This window comes from Nomascus leucogenys, chromosome 5, assembly GCF_006542625.1.
Source record: "Nomascus leucogenys isolate Asia chromosome 5, Asia_NLE_v1, whole genome shotgun sequence".
NCBI lineage: Eukaryota > Metazoa > Chordata > Mammalia > Primates > Hylobatidae > Nomascus > Nomascus leucogenys.
Genome location: NC_044385.1, coordinates 68067614 through 68087653, shown reverse-complemented (window position 1 = coordinate 68087653; position 20040 = coordinate 68067614). Strand labels below are relative to the sequence as shown.

The 20040-nt window shown below is 36.3% G+C and overlaps 1 protein-coding gene across 4 annotated transcripts in view; it reads left to right on the top strand.

The window, feature by feature from the left end:
• The window catches only part of VWA8 (von Willebrand factor A domain containing 8), a 424992-nt gene that overhangs the window by 114066 nt on the left and 290886 nt on the right, over positions 1-20040 (top strand). For all 4 annotated transcript variants that reach the window (XR_004030158.1, XM_030813328.1, XM_030813329.1 and 1 more), the window contains 2 exons: positions 10471-10631; positions 13360-13473. Coding sequence is in view for 3 of the 4 variants with exons in the window: in XM_030813328.1 (XP_030669188.1) it covers positions 10471-10631; positions 13360-13473 (275 nt within the window). In the remaining variant the exon portion in view is untranslated. The remainder of the gene's footprint in view (positions 1-10470; positions 10632-13359; positions 13474-20040) is intronic.

Sequence of the window (20040 nt, the reverse complement as noted above, 5' to 3'; positions counted from 1 at the left end):
TATTATTTAATGGTGTATATGTATTACATTTTCTTTATCCAGTTCACCATTGATGTGCATCTAGTTTGCTTCCATGTCTTTGCTGTTGTGAATAGTACTGCAGTAAACATACATGTGCATGTGTCTTTTTGGTGGAATATTTATTTTCCTTTGGGCATATACCCAGTAATAGGATTGCTGGGTCGAATGAAGATAGTTCTAAGTTCTTTGAGAAATCTTCAAACTGCTTTCCACAGTGGCTGAACTAACATTCCCACAAACAGTGTATAAGTGTTCCCTTTTTTCCACAGTCTCACCAGCATTTGTTATTTTTTGACTTTTTCATAATAGCCATTCTAACTGATGTGAGAGGTAATAGCCATTCTAACTGATGTGAGAGGGTATCTCATTGTTGTTTTGATTTGCATTTCTCTAATGATTAGTGATGTTGAGCATTTTTTCATATTTTTTTTGATTTGCATTTCTCTAATGATTAGTGATATTGAGCATTTTTTCATGTATTTTTTGGCCACTTGTATGTCTTTTGAGAAGTATCTTTTCATGAGGTCATATAAAGTGATGCCTCTGGCTTTGTTCTTTTTGCTTAGGATTGCTGTGGCTATTTGGGCCTTTTTTGGTTCCATATGAATTTTAAAATAATTTTTTGCATTTGTCGGCAAATGACATCGAGAATTTGATAGGAATAGCATTGAATCTGTAAATTGCTTTGGGCAGTACAGCCATTTTAACGATATTTATTCTTCTAATCCATGAGCATGGAATGTTTTTCCATTAGTTTTTGTCATCTGTGATTTTTTTTCAGCAGTGTTTTATATTTCTCCTTGTAGAGATCTTTCACCTCTTTTTTTACATGTATTCCTAGGTATTTTATTTAACTTTTTTTTTTTTTTGCAGCTATTGTAAATAGGAATGTGTTTCTGACACGTTCAGCTTGAATGTGTTGGTGTATACATTAAATGTTGAATGTTACTGGTGTATCCATTCAATGTTGAATGTTATTGGCGTGTAGGAATGCTACTGGTTTTTGTTCATTGGTTTTGTATCCTGAAATTTTACTGACATCTGTTCTAGAAGCATTTTGAGGGAGTCTGTGGGGTTTTCTAGGTATAGAATCATATCACGTGGGAAGAGAAATAGTTTGACTTCCTATCTTCCTATTTGGATGCCTTTTATTTCTTTGTCTTGCCTGATTGCTCTGGCTAGGACTTCTAATACTATATTGAATAGGAGTTATGAGAGTGGGCATCCTTGTCTTGTTCAGTTGTTTAGGGGAATGCTTCCAGCTTTTGCCCATTCAGTGTGATGTTGCCTATGGGTTTGTCATAGATGGCTCTTATTATATTATTTTGAGGTATGTTCCTTCAGTGCCTAGGTCGTTGAGAGTTTTTATCATAAATGGATGTTGGATTTTATCAGAAGCTTTTTCTGTGTCTACTGAAATGATCAAAATGGCTTTTGCTTTTAATTCTGTTTATGTGGTGACCATATTTATTGATTTGCATATGTTGAACCCACTGTGTGTCCCAGGAATAAAGCCTACCTGACTGTGGTGAATTAACTTTTATTTGTTACCGGATATGTTTTGCTAGTATTTTGTTGAGCATTTTTGTGTCCATGTTCCTCAAGGGTATTGGCCTATAGTTACCTTTCTTTGTTGTGTCTTTGCCAGATTTTGGTATCAGAATGATGCTAGCTTTGTAGAACGAGTTAGAGAGGAGTCCTTATTCCTCAGATGTTTTGAATAGTTTCAGTAGAATTGGTACCAGCTCTTTTTTGATGTCTGGTAGAATTCAGCTGTGAGTCCATCTGGTCCAGGGTTGTGTTTTTTTGGTAAGTTTTTTTTTATTACTGATTCAATTTCAGAACTTGACGTTGGTCTGTTTCGGGTTTCAGTTTCTTCCCAATTCAGTCTTGGAAGGTTGTGTGTTTCCAGGAATTTATCCATTTCCTCTAGATTTTCTAGTTGTGTGCAGAGAGGTGTTCATGATAGTCATTGATGATGATCTGTATTTCTGTAGGATCGGTTGTAATGTTACCTTTGTCATTTCTGATTGTGCTTATTTGGATCTTCTCTCTTTTTTTGTTAATTTCGCTAGTGGTCTATCTTGTTTATCCTTTCAGATAACCAAATTTTGGGTTAGTTGATCCTTTGTGTGGATTTTTCAGTTTCAGTTTTATTCAGTTCTGCTCTGATTTTAGTTATTTCTTTTCTTCTGCTAGCTTTGGAGTTAGGTTATTCTTGTTTTTCTAGTTCCTCTAGCTGTGATGTTAGATTGTTGATTTGAAGTTTTTCTAACTTCTTGATTTAGGTGTTTAGCTTATTGCAGATACTTAAACTAGAATTTATTGCTACTTTCACACCTGTTTTTCTTTTTTTTTAATTTATTTTTTTATTATACTTTAGGTTTTAGGGTACATGTGCACAATGTGCAGGTTTGTTACATATGTATCCATGTGCCATGTTGTTTTGCTGCAGCCATTAACTCGTCATTTAGCATTAGGTATATCTCCTAATGCTGTGCCTCCCCCTTCCCCCCGCCCCACAACAGTCCCCGGAGTGTGATGTTCCCCTTCCTGTGTCCATGAGTTCTCATTGTTCAATTCCCACCTATGAGTGAGAACATGTGGTGTTTGGTTTTTTGTCCTTGAGATAGTTTACTGAGAATTTCACACCTGTTTTTCTAAGGGAGTCTAACATTTGTGATAAAATGCAGCAAAGTTTGTAGTACTATTTGAATAAAATATGATTCTTTAGTTTGTATATGCTGGGGTTTTAGTCTATTGCATCTCTGCTTCTTGCCTTGTGAAACTCTTCTTATCCTTCTTAATGTACTTAGTTGTCTGTCAGTGTTTTCTTTACAATCTTTAACAAGTTGATTTACTTTTTAAATATCATCATCCTTAAGTTCTGGCTTTCTGGTGAAAAATAGTACTCAGTCTCTAAAATGAAAAGATATTATTTACAGAGTGTTAGCTAATTTACACAATTTCTGGGAGAGGCAGGGAATGCAATTTACATTTTACCCAGTAAGGAATGGTAGTACCAGGAGGAATTTAGCCATTGATGCCCTAGAAGAGCAGTTTTCTTTGTGCTGGCTGCTCCCTTACTCCCATTGTTCACTGCCATTTTCCCAGTCTCTTATACATGAGGATGCTTGGTGGAACCTGGTTCATGAATAGAACTCTAGCTGCACAGACTTTAAGAAATGATGTTTCTAGTTTTCTAGCCTTTGTCGTATAGGAAGGATAATATGAGGGTATTTGGTTGTGTATCTTGATTGAGTACATAACTGTATTATCTGCACCTATACTTACCTTACATTTATATTTAATTTTGCATCTTTATTAAGATGTCCTTTAGTTGAATCAGTTGTTAGTAACAGAGTGGGTTTGACTTCTGGTTATCTTCAATGAGAGAAATTTATTCTATAAATTTCTATGTTCATAGTATAAATTCTGTGTTCATAGTATAAATTCTATGTTCATAGTATAAATCTTTAACTAGAGCAGATCATCTTGAAATAGGTTCCAGTGCTTACCACGCATGTAACTGCAAAATCAACTTTTCCCCCATTGACAGCAGAGTAACTGAAATCAACATAGTAGGCTTGTAACGTCAACATCGCATCCTGTACTTAAAAGGGAGTTAATTTTATGTGCTACAGGTTAAAAATAGTTCTTTTGAAGAGGAACTTGAGGGAGAAGGATGGAAGAGTTTACAAATAATTTTACAATATATGTAAAATGAGAGGCCTTTTTGAGATCAAACATAAATGACACTGAGGAATGTTGGCAGCATGCCTGTGTTCTGTTCACTGAGCATGCTTAGATTCTGGAAATAATGGCTTCATTTCTATTTCAGGACCTAAAAATTATTAACATTGTATGTTTATACAATATTTATGTAGTATTCTGCTGCCACTAATAGGTGTGAGTATAGTTAATACTGTATTGCAAAGTCAATGGCTTATTCTTGGTATATTCTTTTATTCACATAATCCCAGATTTTCTTCTTGTTTATACTACTGGTATGGTATTTTCCTGGTATAATAAGTATTGCTTAATAAGTAAAACTCCTTTGAGGTAGACCTGGAAAGCCTACAGAAATCCAGCTAGTTTCCTTTGGAAAACAAAATCATTATTAGTGCTTATTTACCCAATTGAAAAAATATTAAATGTCTACTATTTATATTTTAAATTCAGAAATGAGAATGAAAAACCGTATCTACTTAGAGATGTACTTACTTTTAACTAAAGCATTTTTATTTCAATCTTTTTTATATGTTTTGAAATAAATTTTAAAACAGCAATAAAGACTAGCTGTATTTGGGGTCTGTTTAGGGAGTGGCTAGCATCATAGTCACACTTTTTAACTCTTCTCAAAGAAGATGATTGAGACTTATTAGAAGTTAATTTGTGAAGCTAGCCTGAGAGGTGTGTTATTGGCATATTCCTATATTAACTCTACAATCTATTCATGGGTTGATTAATCCAGTCCAGCTCTTTCCTTATGGAATTTATTTTAGTGAAATTTGTTGCTGTGTTTGTTGTCATAATATACTTGAGGACAATCTGGCTCCTCTGCCTGCTAGCTGTGTGTCCTTGATTGGGTAAACTGTTTAACCTCTTCATACCTCAGTTTTCTTCTCTGTAAAATGAAGAATATAATTGTACATAGCTCTTCAGGTTATAAGGATTACATGAGTTAACATATGCAAAGTACCTGGCACTTGTTAGGCTTTCCATAAGGATTAGCTGTAATAATTATTATTACTTCTATTTTTTTAATATAGTAAAATTTATTAAACTGTACACTTAACACAGTTGAATTTTATGATATGTAAATTATATCACAACAAAACAGTTTTTAAAAATGTGTATTTTTTAAACCTGGTTGAAGTCATACTCTGTATGTACTTTGATATTCTACTTTTGCTACAATCATTTTAATTTCCTATAAGGCAGCTATATGTGCATTATAATGTAAAATTTTACTTTAGTATCAGTAAGAGAGGTAGCTCAAATTTCTTTATACACTAAAAATTTACTATAATATTTTCAGATTTTTTTCTGAATGACATTGTGCCTTGGAAAAATAATTCTAATGTTATTCTAGATACTATAAATTTATAATCTATAATTTATAGATTCAATGCTATCCCCATCAAGCTACCATTGACTTTCTTCACAGAATTAGAAAAAACTACTTTAAATTTCATGTGGAACCAAAAAAGAGCCCATATAGCCAAGATAGTCCTAAGCAAAAAGAACAAAGCTGGAGCCATCATGCTACCTGACTTCAAACTGTACTACAAGTCTACAGTAACCAAAACAGCATGGTACTGGTACCAAAACAGAGATATAGATCAATGGAACAGAACAGAGCCCTCAGAAATAATACACACAACCACTTAGTACAGTTATTTTATTGAGCTATTGACTGTATCTGGATTTCTCAAGGGAATTCTCAAAAAAATTAGCTTAGATCATTTAAAGGTACTAAAAACATTTAAGGCATATAGTTGCTTTAAGGTTCAAATTTATATTCTCTGATCCATTTCTTGAGTTATGCTTCTCATTTTAACAGGACGTTTTTATTTTCAGTAGAGTTTCCCAGTTACAAATCAAAAGAACATAATTCCAATTGACATGGAATCGTAAGAGATACATGGATGTTTTCCAGGGATCTGAATGAAAGTGAGGTGTTCAAAGTTAGACAATGGTAGACCTAAAGGAATTAAATTTCATGTTCTGTTATTTTAAAAATGTTAAGGAAATGCAGAAAGAGGAAGTGGAGCAGGCTCTATGATATCATTAATGCTATTTTTATTCTCTTAAGTTCAGAAGTTTCAGGATAAGAAAAATGTATGCAAAAATGAGGATGTTGATTTTTCTTGATTTTTATTAGGGTGTTTCCCAAATGTCCGTATGGAATAAGCACACTTTTAAAAAGAAATTTGCATTTCTACTTACTATAGCAATGTGCATGTAGATGGGAAGAATGAGGAAATGATATATATTTTTCACAACTCCATGATGCAGTGTCTGTTAAAGATATTAAAACAATAATTTCATGGTACTACAAACCAAATATTCTATAGACAGAAACCCTTGAAAGTGATGTTACTTTGGTTTAAACATTAGCTTATTTCCTGAAATTAGTTCATATCACTTCCCCATTCAGCCTATGCTGAAAAAGTTTTATTAGATTTGATTAGATTCAGTTGTTCTGTGAAAGTTTAGTTTTACTTTGGTGTCCTTGCACTTTCACACAATTGAAAATAGCTTCTGATAATAACTAATATTGGGGAAAGTAGGGCCAACTATCTCTTTAAGGAAAAGCTGAAATGTTTGTCTTTCAATAGAAGTTCTTAATTATGAAAACCAATAGCTTATATTAAAGGGAGTGCTTTTCTTTCTCTTAGGAAGGTTTTTATTTTGATGCAAAGTTTTATTAGAAATTGGCAGTGGCTCATGCCTGTAATCTTGCCACTTTGGAAGGCTGAAGTGTGAGGATTGCTGGGGGCCAGGAGTTCAAGACCAGCCTGGACAACAGAGTGAGAACTTGTCTCTACAAAATATTTTTTAAAAATCTCTGTCTAGGCTGGGCGCGGTGGCTCACGCTTGTAATCCCAGCACTTTGGGAGGCCGAGGCGGGCGGATCACGAGGTCAGGAGATCGAGACCATGGTGAAACCCCGTCTCTACTAAAAATACAAAAAATTAGCCGGGCGTGGTGGCGGGCACCCGTAGTCCCAGCTACTCGGAGAGGCTGAGGCAGGAGAATGGCGTGAACCCGGGAGGCGGAACTTGCAGTGAGCCGAGATTGCGCCACTGCATGCCAGCCTGGGTGACAGAGCGAGACTCCGTCTCAAAAAAAAAAAAAAAAAAAAAAATCTCTGTCTATCTATCTGTCTGTCTGTCTATCTATCTATCTATCTATCTATCTATCTATCTATCTATCAATCATCTATCTGTTTGTCTATCTGCACGTGTGTGTTTATTAAAAATGAAGAATGGCTCTTTCTAATATGGTATACAGAGTTTAGGTGATAAAATTTAACTGAGCTAGTCTTCTAAGAAATATCAAGTATTTCCCATGTTCTATCCCTCCGAAGATTGAAAAGAGGAAGAACATTTCTGGTCTATAGCTTTGGTTGGCATTTATAGCACTGAGCTATATTGATCTGCTGCTGCTGCATATTGTGTAGCAAAAAATAATCATTCATTTTACTTTAGCAAATGTAAGGTAGTCTCCAACTACTAGGTTGTAAAAGAAGAGCCCTATGTACTAGTTGTCTTTCTCATCATCTCTATTAGTATAAATGTTTACTTACTTGAATAAGGTAAGTACTGTACACATCCTGTGAATTAATAAGATATAAAAATCTTTGGAATCATGACCAAATGAAATAGTGCTTTTTTATGTCATGCACAGAATGGTGATTCAGATATGTTGGTATGAGAATGAGGAATTCTTTCTATTGAAATTTAAAAAAAAAAATGTTACCAGTTTTTGGCTTCAGCTTTTTAGGAGTCTGAGCCTCTTAGGTCTGCTAGTCACGACATTCCTCATCTTTTCCTGGGCCCAAACAAAAGACTCCTGACCTTGATTGGGCCAGGATATCAGCTATTTTCAGTCTGAAGCTGTGATTTTCAAAATTAACATCCATCAGTTTCTTTGAAAGTATGATATTAGTTGAATGCCTTCATCCTGCCATCTCCTCTCTGAATTCCAATAGGAATGTTTAAAATAGACAAAGCCTACTCTTTTTTTCTCTTTTTTTTAACTTTACTTTTAATTTATGTTATTTTGTTGTGCATTTTGTATATCTTTTTGCAGTCTCACATCATGTTAGAACAAGGAAGGGTATAGATAAGTGAATTTTAATTTAATATCTTTTAAAGCAATGTTTCCCACCTGGGAGGCATATCAGAATTATCTATGTAATGTTTAATAAAAAACAGATGGTAGGCCCTATGTCGGCCCTGATGAATCAGAATCTTCAGGGTAGTGGAGCTTAAGTTTATATATGTTTCAAAAGTTCCCCAGCTGTTTCTGATAATGTATCTTTAATTTTGAACCACTACGCTAAACTGTGTTTTCTGTTTACTTTTTCAAGGTAATGTGTGATGTAACTCTATGGCAAATATTTTTCTGGAATAATTCATACCAATAGTTTTCTTTAAATTTATCTGTTTTTATATTTACTTAAAAAATTCTGTGTGTTTGTATATATTTGTATACATACATATCTAGACACATATGTATTTATATGCACATGTATATGCATATATAATATTTGATTTTTTTCATAGTTTGACTATAAAAATGACCCACAGACACTTATTTTGATTTTGTCCTATTCTTGAGAGCGATCCCTTTGGTGTTCTGTAGCATAAGCATGAGTGGGAATGAATCTTTTGCTTGGGCCCAGGAAAAATGAGGAATGTCGTGACTGTCTCAGTAAACATGGATGATGGTGATCAATTTAGTCTTGGTTGTTGTAACTGTCATTGGCATCAAGAGAGTGATATTGCTCATATAGTTTGCATAGAATTTAGAATTCATAATTGAAGAATTAAATAAAGTTATTTAAAAAGAACAAATTTTGAACAATGTGTCAAAACCAGCCTTTTAAGTTTATGGGAACTTGCTGAGTTTGAATGTTACTGTTTTTCAAAGGTCTTTATGATTCAAAATAAGCCTATTCATACTTCCTAAGTCGGTACTTTCTTTTTTTAAAATTTCCAACTTTTATTTTGAGTTCAGAGGTACATGTGCAGGTTTGTTACATAGGTAAACGTGTGCCATGGTGGTTTGCTGCACAGATCATCCCATCACCCAGGTATTAAGCCCACCATCCATTAGCTGTTCTTCCTGATGCTATCCCTCCTCCCTCCTCTCACCCTCTGACAGGCCCCAGTGTGTGTTGTTCCCCACCATGTGTGCATGTGTTCTCATTATTCAACTTCTGCTTATAAGTGAGAACACGTGGTATTTGGTTTTCTGTTCCTGGGTTAGTTTGCTGAGAATAATGGCCTCTAGCTGCATCCATGTCCCTGCAAAAGACATGATCTAGTTCCTTTTTATGACTGCATAGTATTCCATGGTGTATATGTACCACATTTTCTTTATCCAGTCTGTCATTGATGGGCATTTAGGTTGATTCCATGTCTTTGCTCTTGTGAATAGTGCTGCAATGAACATACGCATGCATGTATCTTTATAATAGAATGATTTATATCCCTTTGGGTATATACTCAGTAATGGGATTGCTGGGTTGAATGGTATTTCTGCCTCTAGTTCTTTGAGGAATTGCCACACTGTCTTCCACAATGGTTGAACTAATGTACACTCCTACCAACAGTGTAAAAATACTCCTGTTTCTACAGAACCTTGCCAGCATCTGGTTTTTTTGAATTTTTAATAATAGCCATTTAGTCAGTACTTTCTTTATAGTGAGAAGATTGAAACAATTAAGACTTAAATTTTAATCTTGGTTTCAATACAGATTTGTTGCCATTATGAATATAAAGCAAATTCATTAGTTTTCTATCTGCTGAAAGTTGGGAGTGTGTAGCCAAGAATTTACAGAAGACTTTAAATATTTAGATAAAAATGACTGTAAATGTGTTTAACTTTTGTTTGCTATAAGTTGCACGAAATGTATCTGAAGGTGATAGAAAAGAAACTATCTACATTAGCACATGTAAGAAAAAATTGTTCATATTATATAGCTCCAGTTTTTTACAGTAGATAAACTTTTATATGCCACAACTATTAATAGTTTGCTTAAGTCTGTTACACTATTTTATTGTTAGCACATTGTGTGTGCACTTTTAAAAATTGCTTGTAAGTTCTATGCTATTGTTTCCCAATTCCTGTACCTCATCTGATGACTGTCCTCTTCAATTTCCTCCATTATCAAGCTTCTTTAAATAAAATGAGTCATTGTAATGGTCCTAGCATAGCTTTTCAGGAAAACTCATCAACTGCTAGAAAATGCACATTATTGATAAACATCTCTGCATGTTGATTTTGCATGATCTCTCATTTTAAAATTGAGTCAACACATGGATGCTTAGGTCACCATAAGAGTTGGCATACGAAAACACAGGAATAGAGCTGATTGAGTTAAATTCTGTTATTCAGGTGGAAATTACTGCCATTATGTAAACAAACATTTTAAAAGCAGAAGAAAATGCTAAATATAAAGAAGGGAAAAAAAACCTCTCACTCTTACTATATTATGTAATGAGTAATGGAAAAAAATCTTCAAATGACAAAAAAAAAAAGCTTTCTGAAGAGCTTTCTTTTTGGGGATTGGAGAAGATGACTTCTCTGTTATTATATGGAATGTTAAGTTCAGATGGAGGTGACTCTATAGAGGAAGCCATGTAAGCTACCTTGCATGTCTTAAAAATTAATTTGTCATGTTCTTTGGTGGGTGGTGGGGATTTGTTTTAGGATATGACAGCGCGTGATCTGCTACAGCAGAGATACACCCTTCCAAATGGAGACACTGCCTGGCGGTCCTCACCCCTTGTGAATGCTGCTCTGGAAGGCAAGCTGGTCCTGCTGGATGGCATTCACCGGGTGAATGCGGGCACGCTTGCAGTATTGCAAAGGTGGGTATGAGTCACAAAAATCACACACACACACACACACCCCACTCTGACTTAAGCAGTAAAGATGGAACTATCTCATTCTTTTTCTTTTTTTTAAACTGGGTTATGTAGATCCTGAAAAATCATGATTCTATACCAAGTAGAATGGCACTTTTTTATTGTTATAAACACAGTGCAGTAAAACTCCAAATAATGAACATTTTGGGAAAAGCCATTCCCGTAGCAAAATTCCGTGTGTAGGCGCTCCAAAAAGAAAGTGCTTCAGTAGTAAGTTTGAAAAAGTTTATATATACAGGTCTATATATGCAGCATGTCACATTGCTGAAGTTTCTATAATTTGTCAGAGTCACAGCTTCAGTATTTATATACTCCTTACGAATCATCGATCTTAATTATTGTTTGGTTTTGTTGGAGTCTTTTTTTTGAGAGAGAGAGAAAAGTAGTTTTGTTTGTAAAATATATAATAGCTTAAAATTATATTTTATATAGACTAAAAAAGCTCACTTTGTTACTTGTAAACTTGAACATTTCTATAACTATTGTTTTCTTATTTTGGTTTAGTTGGGAAAAATTTCTACACATTCCTAAAACTTCTCTAGAATTTAGTGTTAAGAGAAGGCTCTTCATGTGTAACTTTTGTAGAAAATATTCCCATCCTGTATCATTTTAGCAGATTAATGATACTGATATTTTTTATTTATTTTGGTTCTCTAACTTGCAGACATTTGATTTTTAACTTTAACTCATTAGGAAAGGTTAAATAAGTAGAATAAGCCATTATCCAACTAACCACTTAGAGTTTTTTTTTTCTTGACGTGATGCAGATACTGAATGTAATTAAAAATTCTAAATACATTATGTTAATCCTGATTAGATTTTAGAACATTTAAAAATAGTCACAAACTTTCAGTGATTTACCATAAACGTTCCATAGATTTACAATATTTTTTTTCTCCCAGACAACTGCAGACATGGTAATAGTCCCGTTTTATTAGCTATCTCTTGCATGTTTGCAAGTAGTAATAATAGAAGCAGCTACTACCATTAATTGAGTACCTACTCTGTGCATTGTGCTAAGCCAGTGCTTCTCAGGTTCTCAACCTTGGAATCACCTTGCAGGATGGCAATAAAAAATACTGATGCTGGCCAGGTGCGGTGGCTCATGCCTATCATCCCAGCGCTTTGGGAGGCCGAGGTGGGCAAATCACGAGGTCAAGAGATTGAGATCATCCTGGCCAAGATGGTGAAACCTTTTCTCTACTAAAAATACAAAAATTGGCTGGGCGTGGTGGCTTGTGCCTGTAGTCCCAGCTACTCAGGAGGCTTGAGGCAGGAGAACTGCTTGAACCCGGGAGGTGGAGGTTGCAGTGAGCCGAGACGGTGCCACTGCACTCCAGCCTGGTGACAGAGCGAGACTCCGTCTCAAAAAAAAAAAAAAAAAAAATGCTGATGTGGGCCGGGTGCAGTAGTTCACACCTGTAGTTCCAGCACTTTGGGAGGCCGAGGTGGGCGGATCACCTGAGGTCAGAAGTTTGAGACCAGCCTGGTCAACATGGTGAAACCCCGTCTCTATTAAAAGTACAAAAATTATCTGGGCATGGAGGCATGCACCTGTAATCCTAGCTACTCAGGAGGCTAAGGCAGGAGAATAGCTCGAACCCAGGAGGCGGAGGTTGCAGTGAGCCTAGATCGCGCCACTGCACTCCAGCCTGGGTGACAAGAGGGAGACTCTGCCTCAAAAAAAAGAAAAAAACTCACGTCTGGGCTTCACCGTCAGAATTTTCTGATGTAATTGGTCTAGGCCAAGGTCTGAACATTGGCATTTTTAAACACTTCCCAGAAGGTTCTAATGTACAGTCAAGATTGAGAACAGCTATATTAAGCATCCATTTTACATTAACTGTTTAGTTTTCACGTTAATAATGTAAAGTTTTGACTGTTGCCTTAACGTTATGGAAGACGAGAGTTTAGAGAGATAGAGTCGTTCTCCATCTCCCCACTCATTCAGCTAGTAAGGTGCACAGCTGGAGTTGAACCCGGGTCTGATTGGTTCCGCCGGCCACGCTCCTACCCCCCTGCATTATACAGCATCCACTCCCTTCAGTGCTTATAGAATGGAGGCTATGTAGGCTAACTCTATTGTGGGCATTAGGAGACTTAGGGGTTGGTGTGAGGTATAAAACAGTGCTTTTCAGCCATTGCAACATGTGGAAGACTATGCTATGTGTGATGTGGATGGTTAGGTCACCATCAGAGTTGCCATATGTAAAGCAATGTAGTTATTTCATTATAAAGATTTTTGTATTTTTAAATCTTGTAATTCCAAAGATAGAAATATTTTTATGCCAACCCTTACACAGTTACTTTAGACTGAAGAGAGTAAGTGCCACCTGCCTTGTTTATTAATATGTACCTTGTGGTTATCTTGAGATACTCATTCAGCTGTTTCTTTTGCTCTCCCTCCTCCTCCTCCTCCTTTCTTTCTCCTCATCCCCCTCTTTCATATCCCTATCAAGTATTTATGACCACTGCCCTCCAGTGCAGAAACCAACAGTTTTGCCAAGTATAACAGCACTAGCCAATTTGAAATTTTGAAAGGTCCATCTAACAAAATTATTAGACTCAGTTGCCAGCAATAATAGACTGTTGGCTGACTGATTCTGCCTCTAAAAACTTCATTGTTCAAAACAGATTAATTTATTTTCGGGCTTTTTTCTTATCTTGTTAGGTTAATCCATGATCGAGAGCTAAGCCTCTATGATGGTTCTAGGCTGCTGAGAGAAGACAGGTATATGCGTTTAAAAGAGGAGCTGCAACTGTCTGATGAACAGCTACAGAAGAGGTAATTTCGGGTCCATTACTCCCATTGCTAATTTATTGTTAAGTTAAAAATAATACTTTTTATGATTTTTCTAAACCTAGAATAATGCCAAGATAACTTTGAACAATTTAATAATTTGGTGTCCTGGATATGCCACTACTTTGGCATTTCTTAAAACTTGAGGTTGCTCTCCAAGGTGTGCTCTGTACTCTCAGCCTCCCTTTTTTTTTTTTTTTTAAACCTAATCGACTGTTTTATTTGCTTTTTTGTTGTTAATATGACAGTGATTTTTTTTTTTTTTTTTTGAGACAGAGTCTCGCTGTGTTGCCCAGGCTGGAGTGCAGTGGCACAATCTCGGCTCACTGCAAGCTCCGCCTCCTGGGTCCATGCCATTCTCCTGCCTCAGCCTCCCGAGTAGCCAGGAACACAGGCACCTGCCACCACACCCGGCTAATTTTTTGCATTTTTTAGTAGAGACGGGGTTTCACCATGTTAGCCAGGATGGTCTCGATCTCCTGACCTCGTGATCCGCCTGCCTTGGCCTCCCAAGGGATTACAGGCGTGAGCCACTGCGCCTGGCCGACAGTGATTTTTTTTAAAAAATTTTTATTTTAATAGTTTTTGGGGCACAGATGGTTTGTGTTTACATGGATAAGTTCTTTAGTGGTGATTTCTGAGATTTTGGTATAGCTGTCACTTGAGCCGTGTACCCGATATGTAGTCTTTTATCCCTCACCGCCCCCCGCCCCCCCGCCAAGCTTCCCTGTCCCTGAGTTCCAAAAGTCCATTATATCATTCTTATGCCTTTGTGTCCTCATAACTTAGCTCCCACTTGTAAGTGATGACATGAGATATTTGGTTTTCCATTCCTGAGTTACTTCACTTAGAATAATGGCCTCCAGCTCCATCCAAGTTGCTGCAAAAGATATTATTTCATTCCTTTTTATGGCTGAGTAGTATTCCATGGTGTGTGTGTGTGTGTGTGTATCACATTTCCTTTATCCACTCGTTGGTTGATAGGCACTTAGGTTGGTTCCATATCTTTGCAGTTGCGAATTCTGTTGCTATAAACATGAATGTGCATGTATCTTTTTCATATAATGACATCTTTTTTTGGGGGTAGATACCCAGTAGTGGGATTGCTGGATCAAACAGTAGTTCTACTTTTAGTTCTTTAAGGATTCTCCATACTGTTTTCCATAGTGGTTGTACTAATTTACGGTCCCACCAGCAGTGTAAAAGTGTTACCTTTTCACCACATGCATGCCAACATGTATTATTTTTTGACTTTTTAATTATGGCCATTCTTGCAGGAGTAAGGTGGTATCTCATTGTGGTTTTTCTTTTCAGCCTTACTTTTAAATAAGCATTTAAATGTTTTATAAGGACATTGGTTTTCAGAAGGTAATCTTTCCTCTGTTGCCCTATCAATTCAGTTTTGATCTCGTATTTTGTATTCTCTCAACAAAACTAAAGCTGGGCCCACAATTAACTGGGTTCATCCTCTAAGGAGGTCATCAGTATTGTTGGAGTATGCCATCTGATATTGGATTACCCATTGTAGCTTATTTAAACATTTCTTGTGGAGATGTAACAACCGCATGCAATGGTGAGACTTGACTGGATCCTGGAGGAGGAAACAAAATAAAAACAGCTATTAAAAAAATTAGAAAAGTTTAAATATGGACTATGTTATATGATATTATTGAATTATTAATTTCCTTAAGTATGATAATGATATTGTGGTTATGAAGGAGAATATTCCTATTCTTAGGAGATGCATGTTGAGATACTTACGGGATAAAGTAAAAAAAAAAGTCTACAACTTCCAAATATTTCAGAAAAAAAGACATGTATGTGTGTGTGTACAAACAGACATTTTCTCTCTCTGTCTCAGAGTGAGAACACAAATGTGGTAAAATCTTAACAGCAATATCTAGGTGAATGATATGTGGATGTTTGTAGTCTATTTTTGACATTTTCTGTGAGTTAAAAAAATTTCAAAATAAAAAGTTTGAAGGAAAATACTTCTTTCAGCTGCATACTATATAGAATGAAGTTTGACAAATATGTTATTTTCTATCTTGCTACATTTCCATGGGTATTTAAACAGAATTAGAGATTGGCATACAGAGGAACTCCTCATCACTTAATCTGTCTCTGTTTAATTGAAGCTGTCTCACCACTGAAAGGGTTTACTGCCCTATTTAAAACATTTAAATCTCGTAAAAGATAATTAAGTGTATTTATTATTGTTTATATTTTAAGAAGAAATTTGTTAAAAAATTTCTTGGAATTTTTTCCAAGAGGGGAAATGTTAAATTCCTTCCTATCTCTGTACAAGTCACTAAAAATTCACTTGATTACACAGCTGCTTTTACTTCCGAGGTATACATTATCAAATTCTTTTAGACTGGTAAATGGTTGGTTGAGTGTTTAGGGAGGCAAGTTAGAGATCCTTCGCATATCGTAACTTCGGTTTATAGCAGTCGGCTTTGGCACATTATTTGCATGTGAATCACGGGTCATGGAACAGTTTATATTTTCAGAGGGATGAATCAAAGCAATTTTGGAATAGCTCACAGCATGCCTGCCTGGCAGTTTCTCTTAGGACATCAGAAGCATTCTACTTGTCTCCAAATGTCCAGGAAATGACAACCCTTTTCTATGAAAAGTACCCAAGTTCTCTAATGGTCACAGGCAGTTTTACAAATGAAAATACTTTCAGGAATTTGGCTCAGAGTGGTTAATAGGACTTTCTTCTCAAAGTTTTCCACCTTCATCACTATGGATTTATGTCTCCCTCATAAATACAAACTAGGCTCAGCTCTATTTCCAGAGGTCACTGGGAGAAAGTGGGGAGAGATCATAGCAATGCTTTCTTTCCTTCAGTTACTTTTTAAAAATTTTCGTTTGAATTTTTACCACTGTTAAACATGCATGAAACTTGAGCCAGATAGTTTTTCAAAGTATTTTATGAAAAATACCATTCCCTGTCATAGATTGATCAGATCAGTTGACAGTCTCCCATTTCCCACATCTTACTCCCCAAAGGGTACTACTTTCAAACGTTAGGTCTTTCTTTTGGTATTTACTTCTATGTCACTAAACAGTATACTTTCATTGATATCTGATTTATTTTTAGTGTTAGGAATAATCTGTTGATTTCTACATGGAAAATTAATGTTTAGCTCTTTCACCACCTCTTGTCTCATCACACATGCGCACTTCTATCCCTTATTCTTCCTAAAGAGTTATATAATAATTTTGTTTAGAACTTTATTCAATGCTTACATTATTACGATAACCAAAGAGCTGTACCCACTTAAGCAGTTTACTATACAACACTCATTTTCCTTTCCTGCATACATCTTGTTTTTTCCTCAAGTTAATAATTACTTACATATGAAGAGAGACAGATATGTAAATAAGTAATTACAATGTAATATTAAATGTTAGAATAAAGGTCTGTATAATACTGTATGGGAGCATTGAGGAGAAAGTGACTGTTTCTATGTATATATTGACTTATTTTTAATCCCAAACACTTCCCTTATTGTCTAAATCTCCCCTCAGCACATTCAGGCACACCTGATATTTATCGATTCCATCTTCTATCAATTTCTTTTTTTCTTTTTTGTCTTTTTTTGAGATAGGGTCTTGTTCTGACAACCAGACTGGAGTGCAGTGGCACAATCTCGGCTCGCTGCAGCCTTGAACTCCTGAGCTCAAACCATCCTCCCGCCTTAGCCTCCCAAGTAGCTGGGACTACAGTTGTGCATCGCCACACCCGTTTTGTTTTGTTTTTCCCATTTTTTTTTTGGAGCAGTCTCACTGTGTTGCTGAGGCATGTCTTAAACTGCTAGCCTCAAGGGATCCTCCTGCCTTGGCCTCCCAGAGTGCTGGCAATATAGGTGTGAGCCACCACTCCTGGCCCTTCTGTGAGTTTCATGTTTCTCCTGTGGTATATTCTGATGAACTCTAATCTGGGCTTGTGGCTCTTTATTCTTGTGGCTCCTACATCGTCTTAGATCTCTCTCCACTCCCACTTAGTTTCCTCTGGTCTTTTTTCTTGTACCTTTTATTATTTAGATGTATGTTGAGCCTCCTGGGCTGAACTTCTAATTTTATTTTATTTTCTCTATTATGTTCTGTCAGTATCTTGGTCTGTCCTTAACTTTTCAGAGGTGAGATGTCCTAACAATGGTTCTTCTTTGTTGTCTGAATATTTCTAACAGTTGAAAGCCTAATCCCTTTCCTTATCAGTAATTTTTCTTTTTACCTGAGAACCACACCATTTTCTTAATTTTGTTGTTAAACACAGTCATGTTACAGAATCCGCTTCACTCTGATAGTATGGATTGTTGGTAAATTTTTTTAACTTTACTTAGCCTTAATTTAATTTTGTGACTTATTTTTGTCTTTCTGAAAATAAATATGTTCTTTTTTAGGGGTGTAATAGGTTAGATTCTTCTCTTAAGCTACTTGGCAGTACTTCTTTCAGGACTGTGTTTATTGAGTAGAAGACTGACAGCTTGACTAAAAGACACAGCACAGTGTAAAAGCAGCACATTTGTACTCAGTGAGGAAATTACTTTATTTCGTGAGTTGTTCTTATAAGTAATATGACCCATTATCTAGCATGTGTTGATCCTATATGCTGGTCATAGCTACTACATCACTTTTGGCAGTAGCATTTGAACTCTACATTAGAAACTTATGACCCACATTGTCTGTCCTTTCATTTCTGTACTTAATCACAGAACTGAATTTTAGCAAAGTGATTATTTCTAATAGTCTTTAAAGAAACTCAGCTTTTATTTTATTTACTTATATTAAGCTTTTTTGTGGAAGATTTTGAGAGAGAGAAAAAGGTCAAAGGTAGAAAGACAGGGAAAGTTTTTGTTTTGCTTTTTTAAGAGGAAGAGTTCTGGAGGCTGGGGATGGTGGATGCTCAGGGGGTATCACTTGCAGCTGCCTAACAGAAAGAACAGCTTCTACAGTCTTGTACAAATAAATAAATCTACCTCCAGGGAATCAGTACTCCTAGGACAACTTCTACTACTTTGTAGAATAATGCCTCCTGAGAGTTGGCTTTAAAGCTCTTGTTCCAACTATAGCAATTGGATGGTGTTTTTGAACATGAATGTTATAATGGTAATCCATGGAGTCATTCACTCTCTAGGCTCCCAGAATAGTACCCAGATGATCTTATCTATAGACTGATGATTGGAGATAACTGATTTGGCAAGTATAAGTATTTGTTATTGAGTGTTAGCATTACTTCCTTCTTTCCTTCAGGTTAAATGTTTATTGAGGGCCAGCTCTAAGATGACACACTTGTTGCCATCTGTGTCGTACCACACGTGGAGACAGATATGTAAATAAATAAACACAATGCAGTTTTTTAGTGTTAGACTGCCGGTCTGTATAAAATGCTGTGGAAACACAGAAGACGAATTGACTAGTAACTGTGCCTTGAGAGGTTGGAAAAGGTTTCAGATATTGTTTAAATTGGTAGCTCCCAGGGTTTTCTCCTTGGCCTTTTCTTTTCCTTGGGCAATGTCAGTCACTCTTACATCCTTATCTGTCATTGATATACTGAGCATTCTCAGTACATCCCTTCCCCTCCCCTCTGGTCCCCTTCCCTCCTCTCCACTTCCCTTTTCTTTTTTTTTTTTCTTTTTCCATTTCTTTTTCTTTTTGATAGGGTCTCATCTTTCACTCAGGCTGAGGTGCAGTAGTGCTATCATAGTTCACTGCAACTCAAACTCCTGGGCTCGAGCTTTCCTTTTGAATAGCTGGAACTACAGGTGCACACCACCACACTAGACTAATTAAAAATTTATTTTTGTAGAGATGGGGGTCTCTCTATGTTGCCCAGGCTGCTCTTGAACTCTTAGCCTCAAGCAGTCCTCCCTCCTCACCCTCCTAAAATGCTGGGATTACAGGCATGAGACAGTGCACCCATCCAATATACTGAGCATTCTTTAAAAGCACTTTCCAATTTATTTTTGTCTCCTAAGTGCCATCTGACTACTAGATGTCTCTCCTTAGGTGTCTTAGAGAAACTTTGAACTCATTTCTACAAACCTGCTATTCCTCTTAAGTACCTTAACTTAGTGAATGAAACCCCTTCCTCTCCGCACACATAGGCTAGAAGTTTAAAGTGTCTGATCTGTAAATTTGATCACATCACTGTTTAAGTCCTTCAGTGGTTTCCATCGCCTACAGTGTTTAGGGCCAGTATCTGCACATGCCTGCCTTGCCAGCCTCATCTTTCACCTCTCAGGACCAGCACAGCAAACTTCTGCTATTCCTTCAAGAGTGATGTCCTCTGTGAAACCTTCTCTAACATTCCTCTAGCCCTTTCCAAGACCAAGACAGATTTAAGAGCTTCTTTGCTTCTAGACCCAGTTGGTAAATTTAGATACCTGTCCTGCTTTCAGAGAGGAAACTCAGGTAAGGGTAACTCTATTAATCCAGTTTTAGTTGACCTTCTGAGCTAGCAATGTTTCCTTATGTGAACCTAGTAATTAGGAATACTTTGATGCCTTTTAATGACAAAGTCTATTAACTGAGGGTCAA